Source organism: Lissotriton helveticus, chromosome 4_1 (genome assembly GCF_964261635.1).
Source record: "Lissotriton helveticus chromosome 4_1, aLisHel1.1, whole genome shotgun sequence".
NCBI classification, from domain to species: Eukaryota; Metazoa; Chordata; class Amphibia; order Caudata; family Salamandridae; genus Lissotriton; species Lissotriton helveticus.
In genome coordinates this window covers 105,617,590-105,644,074 of record NC_136063.1, presented here as the reverse complement: position 1 = coordinate 105,644,074, position 26,485 = coordinate 105,617,590, and the positions used below count along the sequence as shown (strand labels likewise).

General features: G+C 43.9%; 1 protein-coding gene across 4 annotated transcripts in view; it reads left to right on the top strand.

Moving 5' to 3' along the window:
* The window catches only part of WDR97 (WD repeat domain 97), a 357,055-nt gene that overhangs the window by 283,744 nt on the left and 46,826 nt on the right, over positions 1 to 26,485 (top strand). For all 4 annotated transcript variants that reach the window (XM_078686528.1, XM_078686527.1, XM_078686526.1 and 1 more), the window contains 2 exons: positions 13,599 to 13,682; positions 15,313 to 15,627. In XM_078686528.1, the coding sequence (XP_078542654.1) occupies positions 13,599 to 13,682; positions 15,313 to 15,627 (399 nt within the window). The remainder of the gene's footprint in view (positions 1 to 13,598; positions 13,683 to 15,312; positions 15,628 to 26,485) is intronic.

Genomic DNA, 26,485 nt, shown 5'->3' with positions numbered 1-26,485 from the left:
AATATTCTATCCCATCATTCCATTCACATCCCAGCATCCCAGCATTCCATCCACACTATAGCTGGACATTCTATCCCAGCATTCTATGTACACTAGAGTTGGGCATTTTACCCCAGTATTCCATGCACACTAGAGCTGGATATTCTATCCCAGCATTTCATCCACATCCCATCCACACTAAAGCTGGACATTCTATCCCAGCATTCTATGCACACTAAAGCTCGACATACTACCCCAGCATTCCATGCACACTAGAGCTGGACATTCTATCCCAGCATTCAATGCACACTACATTTTGTTCCAGCAATCCATGCACACTAGAGCGAGAGAGGCTCAAAAGCACGCATGGTCCAGCACTCTTCATTCTGGAATTCCATCATAGGGTGCTTCTTTCCCAAACCAGACTACATGACGTCATAGGCCATTGACCGAGTCACAAAAATGTAATAAATGCATATACCTAAAGCTGACGTGTCCATCATTTACGTAAGCAAGATCAACTGTCAACATTTATAGAAAGTTAATAAGAAGCATTATTGTGTTTTTATCTAGGAGCCTAAATCGATATTCCTATTTTATGCCCTTGTCCGGTTATAATCAATAATATCCATACAACGGCATAATAATCATATCCATATTCAGTCGTAGCACATGCTGTCACATTAAGCAAGGCTACTTCCCCGGCCCCCTAGAAAGCACAACGAGTTCTCTAAACAAATCCAAACCTCCAGCAACCTGGGAAATCCCCCTTGCTTTGTTTTGATTTCATCCTAGAACTCCTGTAAAGCACTGTAAGAACGGCCAGTTCTTAGTGACATCTTTATTGACGTCTTATGTCCAGCCTTACGTCAAACCCGGCACCTTACAGGTATAAATATACCAACGTTGCCTTAAGCAAACACACGGTGGTGGTATTGGGAGCAGCTATCTACTTGCCCGAGAGCCCAGCTGATGCGAGAGCCCACGGACGCTGCCCCTCCCTTTTGACGCACTGAGAGAGACGCTGTCTTTTCTCCTGCCGAGAAATCCAGCTCCGGTGTTTCCAGATACCTTCGCGGGTTACTGGGATATCGAGTCCTGAGAGAGAGATACAAGACCTCCTGCTTTCTATTACCCAGGTACGGAGCTGACTAAACCCTTAAAGAGAATTCTTGAGTTAGATTCTTGGCAAAAACCAACTTAACTTAAACTGCTAATTACTTACTCCTTCCCACGTATTAGGCTTAGGTCAGGTACACAGGGGTAGGCGTATTTAGAAGCACCAGTTGAGTACGTTAGTCAATGTATATATGTATATATATTTTATCTATTTTAAAGTATCTTATGGCTAAGAAACCATATCAATGCTTTTACAGTATTATTTTATAATCCTCCTTTTACTGTACGCACTTTACTTTACTATGAGTATTGCAATCGTGGCAATTCATTTCTCTTGTATGAGGAAGAAGACTGCTCAATAAATTACACCTTTTATTGAAAACGCCCGTCTTTCTTTTCTCTGCACTCTGGTGAAACTAAGTATGCACATTTGTCATGTTATATGGTTGTCAGAAGCTAATCCCTTCTTGTTTATCCAGGGAGGTTAAACTCCTCCTCGTTTATTCGAGAAAGTTTCTAGTGACCTCTGAGCTAGCTGGCAAAAACTTTAGTCTAATATAATCAGTAGAGACCTAGATAACCCCAGTCCTACGTCTACACTGCTGAATATATTATTCCAATGCGCAGAGCCTATTGGGAATATAGGAACTACACCATGGCGCCCAACGTTTGGTAAGGCGATAAATCTAACGCAAGACGTTAGAGTAACTCAGTCGTGCTTTTTCACACAGACCCTTTTTCCTGTAAATACTCCAAAAGACGTCTGGAGTGGGTAAAAGGTTAAAATCCACCAGAACCTAGTAGGAAGAGATTCCTATGTATAGTTTTTGGTTTAGTCAACGTTGAAGGATACAGTGTTCCAAAATATTGTGCACCTAATCTTTGTTTCCTTGAAACCTGATCTGCAACAAAAACCTTTCTGTCAGTAAAAATGTCAGAAAGTGAAGAAGAAAGGGAGGCAGCTAGAATAGCAGCTCGTCTCCTAGCGGATGACACAAGTCTCCAAGAAAATGACCCGAGTGTTATACTCATTCCGGTCAACATAAGGAAAACTATAACTCTTAAACTTATAGAAAATGGACTAACACCAAGTCGTATTCGTAATTGAGGCCCATGAATATCGGCAGACAGAGGTATTCTACACATGTATAAACTTTCCAGCAGCAAATGCTGTCACACACGACTTCCACTATTACAAAATAGAGGAACCTTCGGATGAGTACACCCCTTTCGAGGAGGTGGAAATCCCATTAAAAATACCAAGAGCACCGGCTCTGGTTTAAAGGCGCCCTAAAACATAATAATCACATCACCAGGCTCGGTCCACTAGGTAGACCAGGAGCAACGTGGCCGGTTCTAGCCAGCTACAAACCACATCCAGACATTAATAAAATGTCAAACGAAGAACTCTTAGTAAAAATAAAAGAATTAACAAAGGCATATAGAGAGTTAGTTCAATTGACAACGGAGGATATAACTTACCTCCAGAAATTGAAAGAAACAGATATAGCAGACCAACCATTGAACTTGCCAGAATCATAGAAAAATCCTATGAAGAACTAGGTAGAGATAGTTTGGGTGGGAAACCAGTAAAACCCCAACTAACTGAAAATCCTGAAAAAGCATTTATTAAAAATAATCTAAACACTCCAAAAAAGAGCTGGGATGGAAATAAACAATCCACTCCCATAGAAAAAGATTCCAGTCCAGAGGTAGGTCTCCTCGGCAGAGAGAAAGATCTCCGGACCAAGGACACAAGTCTCCCCAGAGGGAGCCCTCTGAGAAAAGATACAACCTTAGAAATAGGGATAATCTGAAGAAACCTGATCGATATCAAGATATTGATACACGTCCCTCTCGATCTTTTCAGACTTCCTCGCAGAAATCGGAAAGAAGAGGACGGTCAGAACACAGGGAAGAGCACGTCAAGTCCAAAGACAAGGAACCTGCTCATCAAAGTAAAAAATTACAATTTCCAAGAAAGAAGGTAGCCAGTATTAAAATAGTTAAACATGCCGAGGATACTGAGGACACAACTGAAAAATGGAGAGTAGGCCCAGACAATGCTAGACAGCGCAGCAGAAGTGACCGTAGCTCGCAGGATCCTGATGAATCTTCTGGAGACAGTGGACACGAATGAATACATTGAGGTGGAAACTGCAGATACCAGAGTTAGCAAACCTCAAAATATACAAGATAACATTACGTATAGAGGGAGATAAGACTAGGAAAGTAAGGGGTCTATTTTGGGATAACCTTTCCAAAGGCTATGACATCCTTTTAGCTGAGAAAGACTGGCCACCAGAGTTTGTCAGGGAGTGCCCTCATGGCGAAGAAATGATTATGCCTGCCTTCTCAAATCATATTCCAATTCATAAAAAATATACATATGCAAGAAAATGGGCAGTAGCCCAGGCTCCTGCATTATATAAAAATCATGTTGGATGGGATGAGGACTCTCCTCCTCACAAAATCCAGTTAAAATGTCAACCAACTGCACAAAGACAGTACCCAATTAAGCAAGAAGCTAAGAAAAAGGTCAGGGAGATCTTAGATCAACTTGAATACCAGGGGGTGATTGAAACATGCACCTCACAAATGAACAATCCTTTGTTTCCTGTCTCCAAGCCAGACGATTCATATCGTCTAGTTTTGGACTACAGACACCTTAACTCATATTGCAAGACATTTGCAGTACAAAACTCACATAGTGCAGCACTAATGAATAACATCGTGTGCAAAAAATACAAAACAACATTAGACATCTCTAATTGTTTCTTTTGTCAAAACATAGCACCTGAAAGCAGGGACTTGACCGCTTTCTCAATAATGGGGTCTCATAAAATTTATGTCGACTCCCACAGGGATTCAAGAATAGCCCAGGAATATTCTCAGCAAGAGTAACAGAGTTACTACAGATATGTGACGATGAGGCATTATCTTATGTCGATGACATCTATCTGACAGATGATGACTTGGATACTCACTTGAAAAGAGTGAACACCATAATACTTGGGTTCGCAGCAGAGGGTTATAAATTCAACTTTAAAAAGTCACGAATTGCCCATCTAACTGTCCTGTTTTTAGGATATGATATATCAAGTGAAGGCAAAAGCCTAGCAGACAATTTCTTAGAGAAGTGTGCTGTACTCCAAACACCAAAAACGCTGAAGAACTTACAATCAATACTAGGTTTCCTGAATTTCGTAAGAAGTTACATTCTAAATTATGCAGAGAGGGTTAAACCTCTCTATGAATTAATAAAACCTGATTTTAAACCAATCAATTGGACTCAAAAACACACAGAAATTTGGAGATCATTGCAAACAGACATGTTAGCTAAAACAAAATTGCAAACTCGTGATAACACACGCAACCTTGTAATCCGAGTCATCCCAGGAAAATGCGGATTCACGTACCTGACCTCTAATGAGGGAGAAAAGGTACCAATAGCTTACAAATCACACTTGTATACACAAGCTGAGAAAACATTCAGTCTTGCAGAAAATGTTGTAAATACGGTTCAAACAGCTGTAGCAAAAGAAAAAGCCCAGGCCCAAGGCAGACAGATTACTGTTTTAACAGCAGAATCAGCCTTCGAGGCATTAACAAGCCCACGCAATTTAACTACCGTGGCATTAGATCCAAAATGGATACAATGGGAAAATTCTCTTGCAACAGGAAAAGTAAAATACTATTTTGACCCGGAAATGAAAAAACTGAAAGATCTAACATATGAAAAAGAATATCCTCTGCCAATCGAGATTCTGCCTCTACAACTTTACGCCTGTGTTATATATGCAGACGGATCTGCTCAACCCTCAGTTTGGGGAAAGCAAGCTTACAATGCTACGTGCTCGGTTGTTAAAAACCGGTGGCGCGGAGGTAAATTGAGACCAATGGTAACTATGTCTCAATCTGTAAAAGACAATTCAGGTCAACGAACTGATTTATTAGCTTTAAAAATGGCGCTCAATATTGCCGATCGCGAATTCCCCACACTAATAGTGTGCGATTCGCATTACTGCGTCAAATCTTCAAAACGATTACAAAGATGACACAGGTGCCACAATAAAGCATAAAAAGCTTTGGGAACAGGTAGTTCTTTTGCAGAAAGAACTACAAAAGACTCACGTGATACACACACTGAGTCATCAGCGTGATGGCGTTCACCCTGCAGGGAATTCATTGGCTGACACAGCCAGAGCGGAAGTAACTAAACCGGCTTCCGTAGCCACAAAAAAGCGTTCAGAAAAATACATAGACGGGGAAACCATGCTGGCGGTAAAAACGTCTTCAAAAGGCGACTGTGCAGCATTACCCGTGAACTATCCACTCAATTATACATACATAATCGATGCAAACTCCGTTCCTTTTGCTCGAACCCCCGGAGTGGGGGATAGGGTAATTCCAAACATGAACAGGAGAATCTTCTTAATACAAGAAGCACAAGAAGCACATATGGGATTAGGTCTAAGGCATCAGATGATCAAAGAATCTCTGACAGAATTACAATCAGAATACTGGTGGCCGGGAATGAGCTTGCATAATCACAAATTTGCAATAAACTGTCAAAACTGCAACAGAGATCGCAGTGGCGAACCGGCCGAGGTAGTGCCAGAACACCTAATAGACAGCATAAGGCGATCTATACGCAAAATCAAACAGGAAAAATGCGTCCCAATATATATTATTTAAGACTAGATTCACTAAAAATGTAGACACCAGGGTTCGGCTGACGCCAGAACTGTTATAAAAGATTTGCGAGTCTATATCGGCACATACGCAATTGGCATGCTACATTCTGACCAGGGTCCTGCTTTTAGCTCTCGAGCTTATAAGGAGGCCATGATCAGCATGGGCAGTGCATTGCGGTACTCTTGTCCCTTCCATCCTGAGGGAAATGGGATTGTGGAAAGAAAAAACCGAGACATAAAGCAATCTATAACGGCGAGGGTATTAGGTTCGGGTGATGGGTGGGTCCAACATTTAACAAGTGTCCAACGTAGTCTTAATAATCTGCCAAGAAATTCTCTGAAAGGTTTCAGTCCGTACAAACTATTGTTCGGTACTAGATTGCATATTCAGGACTGAGATAGTCAGACTTCAGTGGTAGAAGAAAAATGCTTTGATATCAAAGATCGTTTGGATATTTTACAGGACTTAAATGAAATAAGAAAATACCTGAGCAACATAAAGCTAAAACAGCAGCCAACAGCCACTGTAGAGAAACCACCTGTCCCAGCAAGGCCTGTCTGGATTCCAAGATTGGGGATCTAGTCAGAGAGAAAATAGCGGTGAAGAAGGAATTTGGGCCTTCTTACAGAAAAACAGTACCTGTCTTAGCTGTCAGCGGAACAAGATCAGTAGTACTACTGCCCCTTGCTGGTAAAAAGGAGAACCGAGTTGTATCCATCGACCTGGTAAAACCACAATCATGTGGCCAATAATAAGTAGTAGGCCCAGTGGACTCCCAAGATGTAGCAGAACACCAAAACTTGCTACAATACAAGAGGTTCAAACTGAGAGACTAATCACATTTGATAAACCTGCAGTGAATAAAAAAGGACTATGCAACAATGCCATGGAACTTGTGCCTCTTGAAACCCAAATTGCAACAGTTCGTCAAGAAACACCAGTCTACAACGATGTAGCCTCAGACTATGCTAATGAAACAAAAGATGCAAAAGCAAATAAAAATCCGGAAGCGATTCCAACAATTGACAGAACTGCATCTGGCTACTTCATCAATTTTGATGACTTTTCTGAGGATCCAAGCGAGCCTGAAGAACAGGCAACAACAAAAACTTTTAAAGACAAAGTAACAGAACTCTTTCATCAACTCAAAGAAACCTATCTGATTTCTCCATGGATTGAATTTTGGATTGTGTTAGGTGTACTTTTCCTCCTGCTTTGGCTCATCATGGTTCTCTGTTTGGGCAATTTTATTGAAGGAAAATATAGTACAATGGACACAGCAAGTCAGAACATCAACTTGGTCCTAAAGCCACACAAGTCATCTCACATCGAGAAAAGAGAACTATCATCCGTGAATGTCACAGCCAATCCAATACCCGGTGGGGTAGCTTGGGACAAAACAGATTACGAAATCTATGGCCCTGTCGAGCTCTTGAAGTATCCACACCAGTTTAAGGTTTCATTAGGTGACTTTGTAAAACCGAGCACATTTTCTGATGATTGGGAGTTTGAAAGTATTAATGATATGATGTCAGCAAAATTTAAAGATACAGAAAAGGGGGTGGTGTACTCTGCTTAATTCAGAGACTCTGTCCATCACCACCCCTTGTTGTAAATAATTTTGTCCACCCTAAGCGTGGAAGGGTATACTCAGATGTGAGTCCCTTGCTCATTGCACCATCAGGATTCAAGCAAGCCGGGCCGAAGACGCCTGAAATGGCAGAAACCGGTCCCCGGAAGCTTGTTTCCTTCCCAGTGTAAGAATTGGCTTTTGTAGTCTGGTCTGCCCTGTTCCCATGATGCACTGGGCCAGGGACAGACTAATTTGCATACAGCCAGGTTCTGAAACTGGGATGGTGCAATGAGCTAAAAAACGGTGTTGGATCTAGCCCTGATCTCTTGACTGGGTGAGAGTACTCTGCTTAATTCAGAGACTCTGTCCATCACCACCCCTTGTTGTAAATAGCAAAATTTAAAGAGCATGATTATTTGCAGGGTTCATCGAATTATGAAGAAATGTACTGCTACAACCACATCATTATTTGCATAAATCTGCTCAACCTAGAAATGTTTTTAATTATAATCAATGGGAACATTGTGCAACTCCACCAAAAGGCAGTTCAAAAACATTTTACGAGAAATTCCCATACTTCTCAGGATTTAACACAAGTGAAGCAGAAACGTTTTATTTTAAAATGTTAAATAAGACAGGAATGAAAACAATGCTGACAAACACTAAATTAATCTATTCAGAAGCATTTTATGAAAAAATGACTACATTTGGTTTTGATTTTTGGAAAAACAACATTTGAACAAAACCTATCTGGGGTACGAAAGATTGGCAGGTCCAAGGTATAGAATCATTATTTAGAGCCTGCATGATCCCAGAACAAATTATATTCTTGAATGACACCATTCAACAGACAACCTGTCTTGGCCTAGCCAAAATTAAAGACTTAAACAAACCGTCTATTCCAAAGCCAACACCTGACAGTAATACCACTACATATGTTGAGATAGACGTATCCCATATTTTTAACCAAAACAGAACACATCCTGATTGGAAAAAATGGTTGATCTGGCCCACAGACACAAATAGCTGTCAAGATAGATTCCTGAATAAAATACAGGGGTTCAAATTGACCAGGCCAGACCCTAGATACTCCCAGAGACAACATCCAGGGATAGTTACAACATACAGTGTAGGAAAACTCTGCCTCGAATGGCTACACACATCCACACTGGCAGAAATTAAGCAACACTTGACTTTACTTAAAGACGGTGCTGACTTGCGTGATTTCATAATGGGACCACGCAAACAGCGTCAAAAACGTTTCATAGCGGCTGGTGTATACGCAGCATACAACGAAGCTTGGAAAATAATGCAAATTGAAACAGCAGAAAAAATACGAGAAATTGATCTTATCAATTTGGAAAAATCACTTTCTGTTGTGGACAATGGGTTAATGACGCTGTCTTCCAGAATATATTCACTGGACAGTATTGTATCATCTTCTATTGATATATTAGAGCAGGACTTACTAATGTTACAACACGGTCAGTCCCAATTACGTTCTATTGTACAGCTTGGCTGGACGTTGCAAAATCTGCGTTCAGGCTACGTGCCCTGGCGTTTAATCAACACAACGTCATTATTCTCTATCTTTAACCTTACTGATACACAAATCAGCTTGGCACAGAAAGGAGAAGAGTATACAATTCTGAGCATTGAAAAACTTGAGAGATTACCATTGACAATGTCAGAAAGACCTGTCATTGAATGGATAATACACGGAATAATAACAATTCCGATAACAGCTTTCCAATTTAAATACTGTCAAGAGTATATACCAGCAGGCCAGTATGAAAGGTTGGGTAAAGGGTACATTAAGTCATCATGGAAATTACCTTACACACACACATGTTATAGTGAAAAGAAACAGAATGTATTTCTTAGTGGTAACAATTGTAAACAATCACTGAGTAGTATACTTCTTTGTCAAGGTATTAACTTGCATGGGGCCTGTGAGGGGACTTCAAATAACCTTTCATGTCACCAGCATGGCACACCTGCAACTCGAATAGAGCCATTCTTTAGACGGCTTTCTAACGGGAGCTATATTCTAATAGTGGGCCACAGATGTTGTGGCATGGTGCCAGGAAAAGCTTATCTCGTGAGCGTTAGTTCCATGGTCACTTGCTGTATGCAAGTATTGTATCCAAACAGCACTCCAGACACGGAGGCGAAGATTTGGCCCTTTTTGAATATCTCTTCTATTCGAATTGATACTTTAAGCAGAATGAAGTCTGTTCTTTTACAGACAACTGTGCCCTTGACGTCATCAAAAGAAACATATGATTTTCAAGTTGCAAGGACAACGGCAGAGATACATACACTTTTATCAACAAATCGCCCCCTGCATTTCGCAGAAATGCTAAGCCAAATCCTAAATATGTCTGATACCAGCGGTATCCCACATATATTTAAGACAATTTTTTCGGGACTGTTAACAACCTTCCAAACAGTTCTGTGCATTTTTCCTAATTTTGTCCATTCTGTCTTTGGCGGCCTACCACTTCTGTTGGGACTCGTAGCAGGCAATTTATATTTGATACTTCTGCTTCGATATGGCAAGCCAAGTCGCAGACAAGACTCCAGCAACAATGGAAGAAACGATCCTAGCAATACGCTATCGGGACCGCATAACTAAAGTCCTTGGATTAGCACGGCTAAGAGATCTGAATATAACCTGGTTTCTTTCATTCAGACCCATCTGGCAGAATTGCATCTTATCTGTGCTTCGATGTATGCTATGCGGAGAAGAATGCGTGTTGGACGTCTGTCTTACACTACCATCAGCAGTACCATTGGATACAGATACTTTGCTAAGTCCTGTAACGGCTCATGCATCGTGTTGTCCCCAGCGGCTACCCATTCTGATGACGGCATTCGTTGAGACTTCACCATTGCGATTAAAGGGTAGTGAAGTACGAGATGAGAGCAACATCACCCAGGTACGACCTTCTGTGAGCATTGCTGATCCTGACATCGATGATAGCAATCATTCTCACGACTGTACAGTTGCGGCATTTTCCAACTTGGTCGAACTTTCACCTGAAGCGGTAAACCACTTTTTTGAGAGTCTGCCTGAAATGATGTTTTCCCCCGAGCAAAAAGAATAACCTTTTAAGCAAACTAGTACACAGCGTTCCCTGAACTCTGAATTCGGCCTTCGGCTTTGATAAACAAAAGCTACTGAACATATTTGGAACTATATTTTTTCTCTCTCCCCTGAAAGCGAAATTCTTTTTTTCACAATTCCGAAAAATTTACCTTTTTTTCTGGCACATGTACTCTGCTTGAAGTAGAACTATTCTTAGAGAACAGAGCTTCTATTTTAGGAACTCTAAAGACAATATATCACGTCAGCCTCTAGCACATTTACAGCAACTGTATTTATATGTGATGGAATGGTCTCGACCTTTTTTTCTGTATTAAGAGCCATTTCATGTGTAAATTTCACAAATCATTCATGCCGATATATATATACATCCTTTTTAATGAATGATTACACTGCTTGAATAGCGTACAGTACCTATAATCAGTTTTCGAGTATATCTTTTTTTTTTTTGTAACTTTTTATTATATATAACATAAAAAAGCAAGAACAACTCAACATATATTCAAGGCAATACAGCAATAGTACATCCATTAGGTCTGTGCTCAAGGCGGACGGGAGATACATGACAACAGGAGAGAAAAGTCATCGAATGTAGACAAAGGGGGGGGGTCAAAGGCAAAATTGCATATAACTAACACAATGTACCACAGCTTAGAAGGAATGCAGGTCAGGGCGAATGAGAAGGACTAGGACTTTCTGTGAGTGGTGGCGTACAGATATCTCCCCGGTACGAGTTCCACTGGCCCCAAATCTTTCCCCATTTTCTGGGTCTGCCTCTTGCTATATATACCGTCTTCTCTCTGAACATGCACCAGTCCATACTCTCTTTCCAAGCAGTCACTGTAGGCGGCCTTGGGGACCCCCACAATTGTGCAATATCCCGTTTGGCAACCATATTGGCAAGAGTCACCCACCGCAGCTACGACACGTCATAATCATTCGGACCCCATACATTCAACAAACATTGCCGGGCTTCTGGCCTCATCACAACACCCGTTACTTTATTCATCACATCATGTATACGGTTCCAAAATCGCACCACCTCAGGGCATTCCCATATGATATGGAGATAGGTGCCAAGGAGACCACAACCACAACCACGCCTACACAAGCCAACGTGGAATAGCCCATATGGATCAGACGGGGCCGGTGACATAGATTCTGTGGAGGATCTTGAGTTGGACCAGACGGAGACGGGCCGGAATCGCAACCTCCCTGGGAGAGGAGATCGCGGACTGCCAGTCCTCATCATCTAGTTCAATGCCATCGGCAATCCAGGCTTCACGAAGGCGATCAAGCTTTCGTGTATATCTATGCACCATTTCAAATGCAAAAAATGTATTTTGGGGTGGGTTGAAATACACATGCACCTTTAAATGTTTACTATTGCTTAGTTTTAGTAATGATGGACATTAGATAGTGGAGTGGGTATTTTGTTTTTATCTAGGAGCCTAAATCGATATTCCTATTTTATGCCCTTGTCCGGTTATAATCAATAATATCCATACAACGGCATAATAATCATATCCATATTCAGTCGTAGCACATGCTGTCACATTAAGCAAGGCTACTTCCCCGGCCCCCTAGAAAGCACAACGAGTTCTCTAAACAAATCCAAACCTCCAGAAACCTGGGAAATCCCCCTTGCTTTGTTTTGATTTCATCCTAGAACGCCTGTAAAGCACTGTAAGAACGGCCAGTTCTTAGTGACATCTTTATTGACGTCTTATGTCCAGCCTTACGTCAAACCCGGCACCTTACAGGTATAAATATACCAACGTTGCCTTAAGCAAACACACGGTGGTGGTATTGGGAGCAGCTATCTACTTGCCCGAGAGCCCAGCTGATGCGAGAGCCCACGGACGCTGCCCCTCCCTTTTGACGCACTGAGAGAGACGCTGTCTTTTCTCCTGCCGAGAAATCCAGCTCCGGTGTTTCCAGATACCTTCGCGGGTTACTGGGATATCGAGTCCTGAGAGAGAGATACAAGACCTCCTGCTTTCTATTACCCAGGTACAGAGCTGACTAAACCCTTAAAGAGAATTCTTGAGTTAGATTCTTGGCAAAAACCAACTTAACTTAAACTGCTAATTACTTACTCCTTCCCACGTATTAGGCTTAGGTCAGGTACACAGGGGTAGGCGTATTTAGAAGCACCTGTTGAGTACGTTAGTCAATGTATATATGTATATATATTTTATCTATTTTAAAGTATCTTATGGCTAAGAAACCATATCAATGCTTTTACAGTATTATTTTATAATCCTCCTTTTACTGTACGCACTTTACTTTACTATGAGTATTGCAATTGTGGCAATTCATTTCTCTTGTATGAGGAAGAAGACTGCTCAATAAATTACACCTTTTATTGAAAACGCCCGTCTTTCTTTTCTCTGCACTCTGGTGAAACTAAGTATGCACATTTGACTGAGTGAAATAGCTGTCTATTGTTTTCACACGACTCTAGAGATACACTCTTATTCTGAGGGAGCAAAGTTGTCGTGTTATATGGTTGTCAGAAGCTAATCCCTTCTTGTCTATCCAGGGAGGTTAAACTCCTCCTCGTTTATTCGAGAAAGTTTCTAGTGACCTCTGAGCTAGCTGGCAAAAACTTAAGTCTAATATAGTCAGTAGAGACCTAGATAACCCCAGTCCTACGTCTACACTGCTGAATATATTATTCCAATGCGCAGAGCCTATTGGGAATATAGGAACTACACTACAGCATGTCCTAAGAAAGCTATGGAAGCCCCAAAGGCCCATGAGGTTTGAGTCCTAGCAGCCACAGTGCACCTGAAACAGTACCTTTGTGACGTACAGATGCGACTGCCGTTCTCCGCCCCTCTTGAAAACACCATGATTATGAAGAGGACACAGATATCTGGGTTGTGCTCCAAACCACTTTGTCTTGGGTATGGAATCCCAATGGAGATGAGTAGGAGTTTGGTTAATGCAAGCTCCCCATTATTAACAAGCTGACCACTGTGTCGAAACAAAAGTCTTCTGAGCATTATGTGTAAAATTAATAAATTAATTGCTTATCGTTTTCAAAACTGCATCATGTGAGAAGCTCCTAAAAGGCTGTTATTTAAGCTGATCTATAAACTTTGTGTCGCGCAGGGTCACGTTGCTAAGATCTTGCAGGCCCTGCCTCAAAAACCAAAGCGTGCTCGAGCTGGTCGCAAACTATTGCCACGTAAGAAGGTAAGGCAAACCTGAGGGTTTCTTTTTTAAATAAATTATTTAAATGGCATTTCATTAAGCATTGAAGCAATCAAAACCAACACAGGGCATCACAGTGAGGTGTTCCAAACATGCATACTAGCACCAAGTGAGTGTATTCATATAAAAGGAAACTTCCTAAGAAAGAGTGCCTCAGTACTCCATCCACATTCTGCATATCTTGCTGTATTTTTGTGGACATTTGTGGGCCTCACAGACATGTTTTTCCAGTACTCTACATCCATCTTGCCATGCTTTTCATTTAGTAAGGCTCTGTTATTCCGCCGCCCTTGACTGTTGGATAGTACCCCACACCTGAGTCTCAGAGTCTTACGGAGAGGATACTGCCTGCTCGGGGACTACAGGCAGGGATGTAGGTGTATGTAACCAGATGTTCTAGGCCCCTGGTTTGAAATGAGGAAATATCAAAATTGTTATGATTCAGCCATTTGGTGTGCAGTCAGGGCTAGGTTTTCTACCTTTGTAGGTGCCATGCACTATCCCCTAACATTGAGGTGCGTTGCTGTTGGTAGAGAGATCCCTGCTGGTGACACCATGTACCGCTGCTTTGCTCGAGAGCCTGCTCCAATGATCAGTGATTGTGGGCATGTTTTTATTTCCTGCTGCCACTGGAAAGCAGACTGGCATGACTGAAGGAACATGCCTCCAGGGCTGGTGTCCCACAGAATCCAGTGCTCCCGCCATGTAAGTCTATGAGAAGCAAAATAATGTCATTTTATTGCCTGCATGTTTTCATTGGTTTGTGATTAAAATCTGTATTCCTTCTCTGATATGCATGTATATCCCATGTGCATCTTATAGAAAATGTATTTTTTTATTTGTAGTTCATATATTTCACAGTGTTTCCTTTATTGAGATTGTTTCTGGTCATCTACATTGAGAAGGCAAACAGGGCATTCAAAGAGGTGTTGAAGAACCACCTAACATTAGGAAATAAAGCCCCGTAGAACTTGGAGTCCAGTTATCTGGCCCGCTGGCATTACTCACGACAGAGCGATGGCAGTTCTGAGTCTTAAGCTTATTGCAAAGTTTGTTTTTCAAAAGATTCCTAGTGGTAGATACCTAACCTGCTTTATAATGGCTGACCTGAGGTCATTCCACACATGGGGGGCAGCTAGTGCATGTAACCTGGGCCAAAACCTGGGGTCCATAACTTTCAACTTGAGGCTCTCACTGCGGGCCAGTAGAGCACTTCTAAGGGATGCTGAATTTGACAGTGTTTGCTCCAGTTAAGAGCCAGCCTTGCACGCAGATTGTGCACCAAGGAGCTTTCTGGAAAGCCTTTGTAGACCCCGTTGCAATGGGCAATACACAATTAAAAAGTAGTGCAAGAAAAGTACTCCGCAAATGTCTACACATTGAGGTAGACCCACTTCTCTGGTGTGATGGTCTTTTTGCACCACCCCAAACCCATATTAGTATGCAGTATTTAAATGTAAACAACTCATTTCCAATCCCAAAATGCTGCATTATATTTGATTCAAAGGATCAAAATTTTACTGATCTATTATACCACCTCTCTATGGGTTGTTTTTCATCTATGGGCATGAAAGAAATATTTGTATCTCATTGATTTTGTGTTCTCCTTCAGGGTCGTGTGTCCAAGGTGCAGACTCAGGGTACGCCTCTTACCGGGACAATCAGCCAGTTTCTGGACAGTCACAAGGTCCAGACTCAGGGTACGCTTCTAACGGAGTCCATCAGCCAGTTTCCAGACAGTCATAAGGTCCAGATTCAGGATATGCCTCTAACGGAGACCATCAGCCAGTTTCCGGACAGTCATAAGGTCCAGATTCAGGATATGCCTCTAACGGAGACCATCAGCCAGTTTCCGGACAGTCATAAGGTCCAGATTCAGGGTATGCCTCTAACGGGGACCATCAGTCAGTTTCCGGACAGTCACAAGGTAAGGCACAGTTTGTTATTCTCAGGATCCTGGTGCAGCCAAGGAGCCAGTGATCCCACTGTCATCTGGTAACTACCAGCACTATCAATACACCTGTACTCTTACAGCTGCTAGCACCGGAGGACAGGAAGGCACAGGGGCTGCTGTGAAATCATTTGTACAGGAAAGGATCGTTAATGATTCATGGCAGCATTTGTTCTACATGATGCACCTTACTGAAAAAAACAGGATCATTAATGCAAGAAGGGATAATTAGTTCAATATGGCAGCATTAATGCTAGATCACTAGTGCAAAAAGTACACCTGTACTAAACTGGATCATTATTGCTAGAAGGGTTCATTAGCGCTGTACGGCATCATTAATGCTAGGTCACCAGTGCTAGTGCAGAAAGTATCATTAGTACTAAACACAATCGCTAATGCTAAGATGGTTAATTAGTGCTATACGGCAGAATTAATGCTGGATCATCTGCACTAGTGCAAAAAGTAGTATTAATACTAAACAGGATCATTAATGCAAGATGGGTTCATTAGTGCTATATGGCAGCATTAATGCTATATCACCCGCACTAGTGCAAAAAGCATCATTAGTACTAAACAGGATCAATATTGCTAGAAGGGATCATTAGTGCTATACTGCAGCCTTAATTCTCGGTCAACAGCACTAGTGCAAAAAGCATCATTAGTACTAAACTGGATCATTATTGCTAAAAGGGATCATTTGCGCTATACGCCTGCATTAATTCTAGATCACCAGCGCTAGTGCACAAACTATCTTTAGTACTAAACATGATCACTAATGCTAAGATGGTTCATTAGTGCTTTACAGCAACATTAATGCTAGATCATCAGTACTAGTGCAAAAAGTATCATTAGTACTAAACAGGATCATTAATGGAAGAAGGGATCATTCGTGCATTAAGCATCTTAATGCTAGATCACCAGCGTTAGTGCCAAATGTATTATTAGTACTAAACAGGATCATTAATGCTAGAAGGGATCATTCGTGCCATGAGCAGCATTAATACTGAATCACCAGTGTTAGTGCAAACAGTATCATTAGTACTAAACACGATCATTAATGCTAGAAGGGATCATTCGTGCCATAAGCAGCATTAATGCTAGATCATCAGCGTTAGTGCAAAATGTATCATTAGTACTAAACAGGATCATTAATGCTAGAAGGGATCATTCGTGCTATAAGCAACATTAATACTGGATCACCAGCGTTAGTGCAAACAGTATCATTAGTACTAAACAGGATCATTAATGCTAGAAGGGATCATTTGTGCCATAAGCAGCATTAATACTAGATCACCAGCGTTAGTGCAAAAAGCATTATTAGTACTAAACAGGATCATTAATGCTAAAAGGCATCATTAGTGCTATAAGGCAACATTAATGCTAGATCATCAGCACTAGTGCAAAAAGTATCATTAGTACTAAACAGGATCATTAATGGAAGAAGGGATCATTAGTGCTATATGGCAGCATTAGTGCTAGATCGCTAGTGCAAAAAATATCACTAGTGCTATAATGGATCATTAATGCTAGAAGGGTTCATTAGTGCTATATGGCAGCATTAATGCTAGGTCACCAGCGCTAGTGCACAAAGTATCATTAGTAATAAACACAATCACTAATGCTAAGACGATTCATTAGTACTATACGGCAGAATTTATGCTAGATCACAAGCGCTAGTGCAAAAAGTATGATTAGTACTAAACAGGACCATTAATGCTAGAAGGGATCATTAGTGCTATACAGCAGCCTTAACCCTTGGTCACCAGCACTAGTGCACAAAGTATCACTAGTACTAAACAGCATCATTAAGCTAAAATGGATCATTAGTTCTATATGGCTGCATTCATTCTAGATCACCAGCGCTAGCACACAAAGTATCTTTAGTACTAAACATGATCACTAATGCTAATATGGTCGTTAGTGCTATACGGCAGCATTAATACTAGATCACCAATGTTAGTGCAAAAAGTATCATTAGTACTAAACAGGATCATTAATGCTAAAAGGGATCATTAGTGCTATACGGCTGCATTAATTCTAGATCACCAGCGCTAGTGCACAAAGTATCTTTAGTACTAAACACGATCATTAATGCTAAAAGGTATCATTAATTAGTGCTGTATTCCACGATTAATGCTGGATCACCAGCACTAGCGCAAAAAGTATGATTAGTACTAAACTGGATCATTAATGCTAGAAGGGTTCATTAGTGCTATATGGCAATATCAATGCTAGAACACCAGCGCTAGTGCAAAAAGTATCATTAGTACTAATCAGGATCATTATTGCTAAAAGGGAGCATTAGTGCTATACAGCTGCATTCATGCTAGCTCACCATTGCTAGTGCACAAAGTATCATTAGTACTAAACAGCATCATTAATGCTAGAAGGCATCATTAGTGCTATAAGCAGCACCAATGCTAGATCACCAGCGCTAGTGCAAAAAGTATCATTAGTACTAAAAAGGATCATTAATGCTAGAAGGGATCATTCATGCTATAAGCAGCATTAATGCTAGATCACTATCGTTAGTGCAAAAAGTATCATTAGTACTAAACACGATCATTAATGCTAGAAGGGATCGTTCGTGCCATAAGCAGCATTATTTGCTAGATCGCCAGCATTAGTGCAAAAGGTATGATTAGTACTTAACAGGATCATTAATGCTATGAGGGATCATTCGTGCTATAAGCAGCATTAATGCTAGATCACCAGCGCTAGTGCAAAAAGTATCATTAGTACTAAACAGAATCATTAATGCTAAAAGGTATCATTAATTAGTGCTGTATGGCAGCATTAATGCTAGATCACCAGCGCTAGTGCAAAATGTATCATTAGTACTAAACAGGATCATTAATGCTAGAAGGGATCATTCGTGCTATAAGCCGCATTAATGCTAGATCACCAGCGTTAGTGCAAAAAGTATCATTAGTACTAAACACGATCTTTAATGCTAGAAGAGATCATTCGTGCCATAAGCAGCATTAATGCTAGATCACCAGCGTTAGTGCAAAATGTATCATTAGTACTAAACAGGATTATTAATGCTAGAAGGGATCATTCGTGCCATAAGCAGCATTAATACTAGATCACCAGCGTTGGTGCAAAAAGTATCATTAGTACTAAACACGGTCATTAATGCTAGAAGGGAACATTTGTGCCATAAGTAGCATTAATGCTAGATCATCAGCGTTAGTGCATAATGTATCAATAGTACTAAACAGGATCATTAATGCTAGAAGGGATCATTCGTGCCATAAGCAGCATTAATACTAGATCACCAGCGTTAGTGCAAAGAGCAATATTAGTACTAAATGGGATCATTAATGTTAAAAGGCATCATTAGTGCTATAAGGCCACATTAATGCTAGATCATCAGCATTAGTGCAAAAAGTATCATTAATACTAAACAGGATCATTAATGCTAAAAGGGATCATTAGTGATGTAGGAAGCTGGATCTTTATAGGATATATCAAAATGAGATATATTGTGTAAAGAGTCCAGGGGTTCACTTATAAGTGGACAGAGGCTTGCTCATTAGTACTACACAGAATCATTAATGTTAAAAGGGATCATTAGTGCTATACGGCTGCATTAATTCTAGATCACCAGCGCTAGTGCAGAAATTCTCATTAGTACTAAACAGGATCATTAATGCTGGGAAGGAATCATTTGTGATATATGTGAGCATTAATGCTAGATCACCAGTGCTAGTGCAAAAAGTATCATTAGTACTAAACAGGGTCATTAAAGCTAAGAGGGTTCATTATTGATATATGGGGACCTGACCCCAGGTCACTCCCCACACCGCACGGCTCCTCCTGATTGCCCGAGTCTCTGCCCCACTGCTGCCGAGGGTACGCCCCTGGTAACTGGTAACTGTGTCTTTTACCCTCTGTACTGCCAACCTTCTCCTTTGCTGTGTACTGTATTTTGTATTTTTTGTATTTGTATTTTTAGGCGCTTCTTTACGCCCCTGCTCTCTGTGCCCCCCCCCCCGCTGCCTGCTTCCCGCCGCTGCTCCCCCGCGGCCCCTCCCCCTTTTTTCCTTCTGTATCCCCTGCCCTCGCCCATTGGCCCCCCCGCTCCCGCCTCCCAGCTGCTCCTCCCTCCCACTTCGCCTCTTATGGAGACTGCGCAGCGGGCGCGCCACTGGCGCGCCAAAGGCAAGCCCGTATGCGCCCGTCTGCAACCGGACCGGGCCCAGCGCCAGAACCCCTGGTCCCCGCGCCCCCCGCAACGCCAGACTGCACTACGACTCCAGCACCCTCCATGCACTCAACACCGGACGAGACCACCCCTGCTACCGGGCCACCCCGAAGCGCACCCAAGGGCCCTTCGCCTGCCGGAACTGCAGATTCACCAGCATCCAGCAAACCAAACCACCTACCAGAGAACCCAACCACCTCCACTGCATCCTCCTCAACACTCGCTCCGCTCGCAAACACGCCATAGAACTCTGGGACCTCCTAGACTCCACCGCCCTTGAAGTTGCCTTCCTGACGGAGACCTGGCTGAATGCCACCTCAGCACCAGACGTCGCCATAGCCATCCCACAGGGCTACAAGATCTCCCGCAGAGACTGCACCAATGGAGTGGGAGGGGGAATCGCCCTCATCCACAAAGACACCATCAGAATCTCGACCAACGCCGACGAAACCCTCACCACTGCCGAGCACATGCACTTCCAGATCCACACCAACCCCAACACCACCCTCAGAGGAACACTCATCTACAGACCTCCCGGACCACGACCACAGTACAGTGACACCATTGCCGACCTCGTCAGCACCCACGCCCTCGCCTCCAAGGACTACATCCTCCTCGGGGACCTGAGCTTCCACCTCGAGAACAACAACGACGCCAACTCCACCGCCCTGATTGACAACCTCGCCAACCTCGGACTCAGTGGAACTCAGAGTATTTCTAAGCTTGTTATATGTACCTAGAGTGCCTTATGTGATCTTTCAAATGATATTTCAAGATTATATTTGGTAAAAACAACAGCAAGCTCAAATCCCAACCGCTGCACACCAATGTGAGAAGTTGGCCTGATATATGATGCTCACTAGCTCTAGTGATCACCTTGCATCAGTCCAAACAACCCTTATGGTGATTGGTTGTAAGTCAACCTTATAGACCAGCTATCCTAATGGTAGCATGGACAAAGCAGTCTTAGGCTAAACTCTTTTGGCATGTGAAGCCAGCTGTTTTACCACAATATAACCCCTTGAATACCAGATGAAAGGACACCACACAGGTTGTTATGAAAATAAACACTATATTTATTAATAACAACACCTCTGAACTCTTTATGAGGTCAGAGGGCTAAGCACATGACAATCTCTTAGGAAAAATACGACAAGTTGCACAAAATTACAATGGTGCCCTAGGGGCACGACAAACCATATACTAAGTAAGTGGAATGTGAAAGTCGATAGAAGGAATGGAGCTGTCCAGAGGCTGTAGGGTCGATGGGACCACGCTACACTAACTCTAGGTAAGTAATAGGAGGCCCACGGAACGCGTGTGCAGAGTGTGAACTCACACGCGAGATGCGTAACAACGTCTATGGACAGTACAGTTCAAGTTAAAGGTGAGTACAGACAATCCTGACTAGGTAGGACTAAAACGACTGTGGAACTGAACACTAGGACAGTTAAACTACCCTTGAGCACCGAAATGCTCTCGTTACCTCACCCACGGGCTGCGGGTGCATAGGTGTCAAAGTGTGTCGGGTTCTCGCGTTGAAGTCTATGGAGCCTGGAAGAAAAGATGCTGCAGGCGACCAGGAGGAAGATGTCCGGTGCGATCCAAGGGTGGATAGGTGAAGAAGAGGATCTGAAAGCAGAGGGGACTGTGTTCAAAGTCACTAGCCAGTGACCGGTGTGGAACCAGGAAGGAACCAGATGCTGTCGTCGCGATCAGGTGAAGAGTGGACGCTTGACTCTGCAGCCACGTGGACCAGGAGGTGTCTTCGACAACCAGGATGGAGGCACGAGCTGTCCTACGTAGGCTCTCGCTGTCGGCGGTGTCGGATCCGGAATTGGAGTCAACAGGCCTTGGCAAAGGCAACCCACGCGGTGAGTGGAAAAGGCGTCTGGTGCGGACTAGGAGAGTCCGGGGTGCCCCTCTTTTGGAAGGGAGCAAGGGCCAGTCTGGAGCAACCAGACCAGCAGTAAAGATTTCAAAGTTCGTCATCTAGGAGGCCACTAGCCAGCCGGCAAGTGACCAGGCAACGCGTCGAGCAGCAAACAAGCAGAAGGGCCCCACGCAGATCTCGTGGAAACTGGAGGATGTTCTTTTCGGTGCAGGGGCTGCTCGGGGCTGGGGCTTCTCAATCCCCAAAGCACTTGGTCGAGTTTACCTCGGGAGTCGTGCTGGAATCGAAGTGCAGGTTCGTTCAAGATGGCCGGTCCCACGTGTCTCGTCGTACCCACAGGTCTCAGCTTTGCTGCAGATGTGAGTTGAGGTCGGAGAGGTCTGGGAATCCGGGTCTCGTCGGGCTCTGAAGTCTGGATCCTCGAGGGAAGATGACAAAGTGAAGCCGCTGGACGCTTGATGGTGCCTGCAGTTGCAGGGTGGACACTCCTTGCCCACAAGGGAGATTCTTCAGTCTTCTGTGGAGCAGAACGTCGAAGTCCAGAGTTTCTTCTTGTAAAGTTGTTCAGGATAATCTAATTTGGAATGGGACCAGCTCCTACCTTTATCCTACTAAAGGGGGCTGTACTACGACTAGGTCCCTCCTGTGGGTGGGACCAGGAATGGGGGTGGTTACACCCCTATCCTTTGTCCGGTTTTTGCGCCAGAGCCGGGGCAGGGATGCCCCAGCAACTGGTTTGAACCGGTGTATGCACAGGGCACCTTGTGAATTGAACACAACGTCGCAGGGGGTGTTTCGCTGCAACGAGGGATGTGGATGGACGCCGGTCGTTTTATCAGGAACGACCTGCTGTAATACAGTGCCCACATCCGACTCTCATGGAGTAATAGGACCTCCAGTCCTCCACTAGATCTATAGATCACTCAGTAGTTGACCCAAAAAAAGGTATACTATTAAGGTGGCAAGACCGTGCTCACCATTCAGGAAGATTTGATAAACATTGCCATCTCCGCCGTTTGGCATGTTTTAAGTCCAAATATCTTACATTCGACATTGTTAAGAAATAAAACACAACGGGAGTAAAGTTGCTGGGAAGACTATCCTTGGACTCCAGTTCACTTTACATTATCCTGCCTTCAAAAGCGACGTATTATCAAACTTAAAGCCCTGAAGAAGTCCCGGCTTGGGACGAAACGCGTCGGCTGTTTCTGTTTCACCACAAATTGAAAAATAAAGATTAAAAGAAGACTAACAACATTTCTTCATGATATATTTCTTTATTGTGCTCAAATACTTTTTGCACTTATTATTTTATTTGTTGTGGTGCACCTTTGCGGTTGTTTTTCCATTGCATTTAAATTCCCCAGGGGAATAGGCACAGTGATGATGGGTGCCATTCGGTGTGCACACAATCCCCTTCAATAATTTAAGGGATATTAATTATCGTTGGGCGTAAGTTAGTCAGGTGCTGACTCTAGGAAGGGTCCATCATTGCAGTTTGTTGCTTACCATGCCCCAGCAACTGGTTTGAACCGGTGTATGCACAGGGCACCTTGTGTGCCCCAGGCATGTCTCATTCCTTTCAGGCCTGTCCTACCCAATACACAAAATCCTGTCTGGGGTGGTGCTAGCACCTCCCAAGGCAGGAAACCCTTTGTCTGAGCCTCCCTTGCTGGAAGGACTCCCAGCAGCAGGAGGTCAGACTTGTGTCTGTGGTGGCAGCATCCATTTTGTGATGCCAAGGCTCGAGTTAACTTTACCCGGGGTTCTCAGTTACATACATGTCGTGTCCCTCTAGAAGGGTGGAATGCTACCCCCATCGCCAGAATTGGCGAGGGGGTAGTATTCCAATTCGTATGACACCTTACTCGACATGTTTTGATAATGTTATACCAGAGTTAGCATTTAACCGCGAGGTTGATAATGCACTTAAGAGTATATGGTATAGCGTTATCATGGAAACAGCTACAGGACTTGGTTTCGAAAGCTGTAGACAGGCTCAGCTCATGCTAGAGCACCATCTCACATAATTCCAAGCACTCTGCCTTCAGGATTGATAAGGCCTGCCATAGGAGTGACTGATAGGAATATATGTGTCCATTTTAGGGTTAGATATAGGTATACTATATCTACAGCAAAGGGTGATTACACCACCTTGCCCCAGCTGTCATGCAGCCAGTTGTGTCAGTTTTAGATGGCCAGCCAGGGGTGGCATAATACATGCTTCAGCCCCTGGTAGGCCCTGGGTACACATATGCCCTGGATACCTAAGGTACACTGTACAGGGACTGATAAGGTGGCCAAGTACCAATTGGTAAATGCACCTAAAGTACATGGTTGTCAATTTAGAGAGAGAACAGCTAGGCTGTGGGTCTGATTAGCAGGCCCACAGCCAGGGAAAGTCGTAAACCAGTGAAGCAAAAAGCTAAAATCTGGGGTGACCATAGGATTGCAGACCCCACTCTCCTACACCAACCACCGCCGCCCGGGCTCTACACATGTAGATCAACATTATTCCCCCCCTCAAGCAAACCTCCAAATCACATGCCAAGAGAGCCAGCTGGTTCTCCACCGAACTCCTAGAATCTAAGCGAACGTCCCATGCTGAGGACTCCAAATTATTGCCTAGCAGACATTTCACAGGAATTATTATTGTTATTATAATTAACATAATTTGTTAAGCACATGGCTACACGAATCAGGCTTACCAGCACTAGCCATCCCTGCTGAAGACCATCTCAGTTGAGTAAACAGATGAGTTTTCTTTTGTTTTCCGGCCTAAGACTAATAAGCAGAGAGTTCCACAATTTAGGGGCCGGAAAATCAAAAGAATTGCCTCACTTCTGGCCCTCTTTATTCTTGGAATAGAAAGAAGTTCTAACCTCAGTACTCTGTTAGCCTTGTAGGATTTTCTTTTTTCTTTTTTCTAATTTTTTTTTATTTATAACGGTTTACGAAGGTAGGTGCAGTACAATAATAGCATACATAAAGGCAGTTCCATACAGTAATACAGTGCAATATAATACGGTACAATTCGACATAGGCATAACAGTTACCATGAGCAATTTAAAAGTAACTAGAGGCCCATAGTGCAATGTCCTGGCAGGATCGTACTCCTCGGGAACGTTTCCACACAGGCGTGTGGGCTCAGGGGGAGAGGGGCCCATGCGGCAGAGATGCACAGGGACAACCGGTGGAAAGGAAAAAAAAAAAGAGAGAGAGGCTCCGCATAGACCAGCATCGGCGGCCGCCGCGGGCCATGGGCTGGCGGGCAGCGCAGGAGAGGCTACGGCAGGAGCAGGGGGATACATAGGTGGGGGGTGTAGGATCCAAGTGGCCCAGCAGCAGTGGAGAGAGGAAAGGAGGCTACGCAATGGCTGCGTCCGCGGCCTCCGCGGGCACAGGGTCGATGGGGAGCACAGGGGAGGAAATCTCGCCACAGGAGGAGCGGGACAGGAGGTAGGTGCCCAGGGGGCCCCAGATATCAAGAGGTCTAGATCTAGCGGGCAACAGATCCCAGAATTCTGAGAGTAGCGTCTGACAGCGGGAGGCGTCCTCCAGCCAGGTCGCCACAGTGGGGGCCCACCCCCGGCCCCAGCACGCCACCACCCTACACCTGGCCAAGACCAGCAGCATTGCAATGAGACGGCGGGAAGCATCAGGGCATGGCTTGACAAAACCGAGGAGGCAGAGGAGGGGGTCCGGGTCTACAGCCGCACCGGTAATTTCAGAAATAGTGGAGCAGACCTCCAGCCAGAACGCCTGCACTCTCGGACAGAGCCAGGCCAGATAGGCAAAGTCCGCCGCAGGCGAGGAGCATCGGGCACACGCATCCTCAGGAGAGAGCCGCAAGCGGTGAAGATGCAATGGAGTGCGGTAGAACCTGTGCAGGAATTTAAAATGGATCAAACGAAGCCGATAGTTCGGGGAAAGTTTGGTGGTTTGGTTACAACAATAAAGCCAGTCGGCGTCCGTGATATCCACGCCAATGTCCGCACTCCATGCCGTGCGGGCTCGTGTCTAAGAGCGAGGGGAGGATAGTAGGGTAGAAGCGTATAATCTGGTGACCACCTTGTGCGGGGACGCGGACGTGTACATAAAATCCAAAGCTGGAAAATTGGGTGGAGGGTGCGGAAAGGTTTTTGGCAGGTGGCGCGCAGCTGATAATAAAGGAGCGTATCCATCAGGGTAGGGGATTCTGGGAGGGAGTAGAAGGAATTCTCGGGGTACAGAGCAGTGACAGTCCGAATGCCCCGTAGCACTGCGAGTCGAGACATACTAGAAGACTGAAGGGATGGGAAGTCTGGGTGGTCAATAATGGGCACAGCATTAGCAGATAAGAGGGGAAGACCAGCGAGACGGCAAAGTGCCTTCCACGCCCAGCGCAGTGTTTCCACCGTATTCACCTCAGTACGGGGGCGGACCGTAGGGGCAAACAAGGCCGTAGACAGTGGCCAGGGGAACGGAATATCCAGTTCAACCGCGACATGAGGCTGGTAGGGGGTTGGATGCAGCCAAAAATGGAGAAAACTTGCCTGAGCGCAAAGTGCGTAAAGCCGAAAGTCCGGCGCGCCCAGCCCGCCAGCCGACATGGGCAAGGTCAGGATGTCATAAGCAATCCTGGGTTGCCGCCCCGCCCAGACCAGGGACACGACTAAAGAACGTAGCCTTCGAAAGAAATAAGCGGTGAGAGGAATGGGTATGTTAGAGAAAAGATAAAGAAATTTAGG